Source organism: Seriola lalandi, unplaced genomic scaffold (genome assembly GCF_002814215.2).
Source record: "Seriola lalandi dorsalis isolate HSWRI2012SDOR001 ecotype SW California unplaced genomic scaffold, Sedor1 jcf7180002046850, whole genome shotgun sequence".
NCBI lineage: Eukaryota > Metazoa > Chordata > Actinopteri > Carangiformes > Carangidae > Seriola > Seriola lalandi.
The window spans coordinates 1-1,066 of record NW_019517413.1 but is presented as its reverse complement, the minus strand read 5'-3'; the positions used below and the strand labels follow the sequence as shown (position 1 = coordinate 1,066).

The 1,066-nt window shown below is 39.7% G+C and overlaps 1 protein-coding gene across 1 annotated transcript; it reads right to left on the bottom strand.

The window, feature by feature from the left end:
* Positions 1-25: 25 nt before the first annotated feature.
* LOC111648751 (P2X purinoceptor 4a-like) lies at positions 26-982 on the bottom strand (the record flags this gene model as incomplete). The annotated part of the gene is made up of 5 exons (XM_023398491.2): positions 26-158; positions 308-412; positions 512-577; positions 675-768; positions 846-982. Coding segments are annotated over 5 exons (435 nt in total), but the record flags the coding sequence as incomplete, so codon positions are not given.
* Positions 983-1,066: the final 84 nt, after the last annotated feature.

Genomic DNA, 1,066 nt, shown 5'->3' with positions numbered 1-1,066 from the left:
TTCTTACTCATACTCATTCTTTACATTTTACATTTAACCCATTTTATTGAAGAATTCAAATTATGCTGAGGACAATTTTTTAGAGCAGGTTCAGATCATTGTGTAGAAATGTCGTTGTGACCATGTTACTGAGTTCCATAGGAGGTGCCCATTGACATCTGTAGAAATAGAAAGCATCAGTACAATGATTGACCTTAAGAAAGTACAGTTAATCAATATCCTATTTAATATGAATTACTGCCAGTGAGGAATGTATGTATGTGCTGTATGTATGTGTTAATGTGAAACTGAAGGATTAGTCACTCACTGCTTCAGCCTCAGCATCCTCACTCAGATATGTGGCTTTAAGTTTGCCATAAAGATCTTTTTTCTTCGTGCATGTCAACATGATCCAGTCAGAAACTACGGGAACCTGAGGTAAAATAATTAAAACACTCAAATTCTGCCTATCATCAGAAAACTTGTGTGTGTGTTTTTTCTCCATGTTGCAGGACTGAACATGTCTACTCACCAAACTGAGGAATGACAATGCTGCACCCAAGTTCACTATAGTTGGTACAATACTAAACTTCCCCGCCTGCAAGATAAAAGAACCACCCCCAAGGTGATGTCAATACAAGGAGAACAAACACTTAGATTAAGATGTTGCGACACAAGATATATTCAGTCCTCACTGTTCCAAATACAATGACGTCAAACCGGATCCCGTATGCTTTGATTAAGGTCCTGGTTTCCTCTCCATCTGGAGCTTTGTAATATTTGGCGAACCTAAAAGCAATGTTCACTTTTTTCAGTTTCGTCAGCTCCATCCATTTATGATAAGGATGTGTCAGAAATAGTTTTACCTGAAGTTGTATCCAGGGGCCACATTATTGACAGGGTTTTTGTTGTCCAGCCTGTGGAAGCTGTACTTGGGGTAACACTTCCCTGCCCACCAGTCCAGGTCACAGCTCCAGTCAATAATAATGCCAAGGATGCCACCCTTTATAAAGGTGGTGGGAGTAAGTCACACATGTGCAAGTAACAAGAGAGAGTCAAGTCTTAACCTTCAGGTCTCAAGAAAATC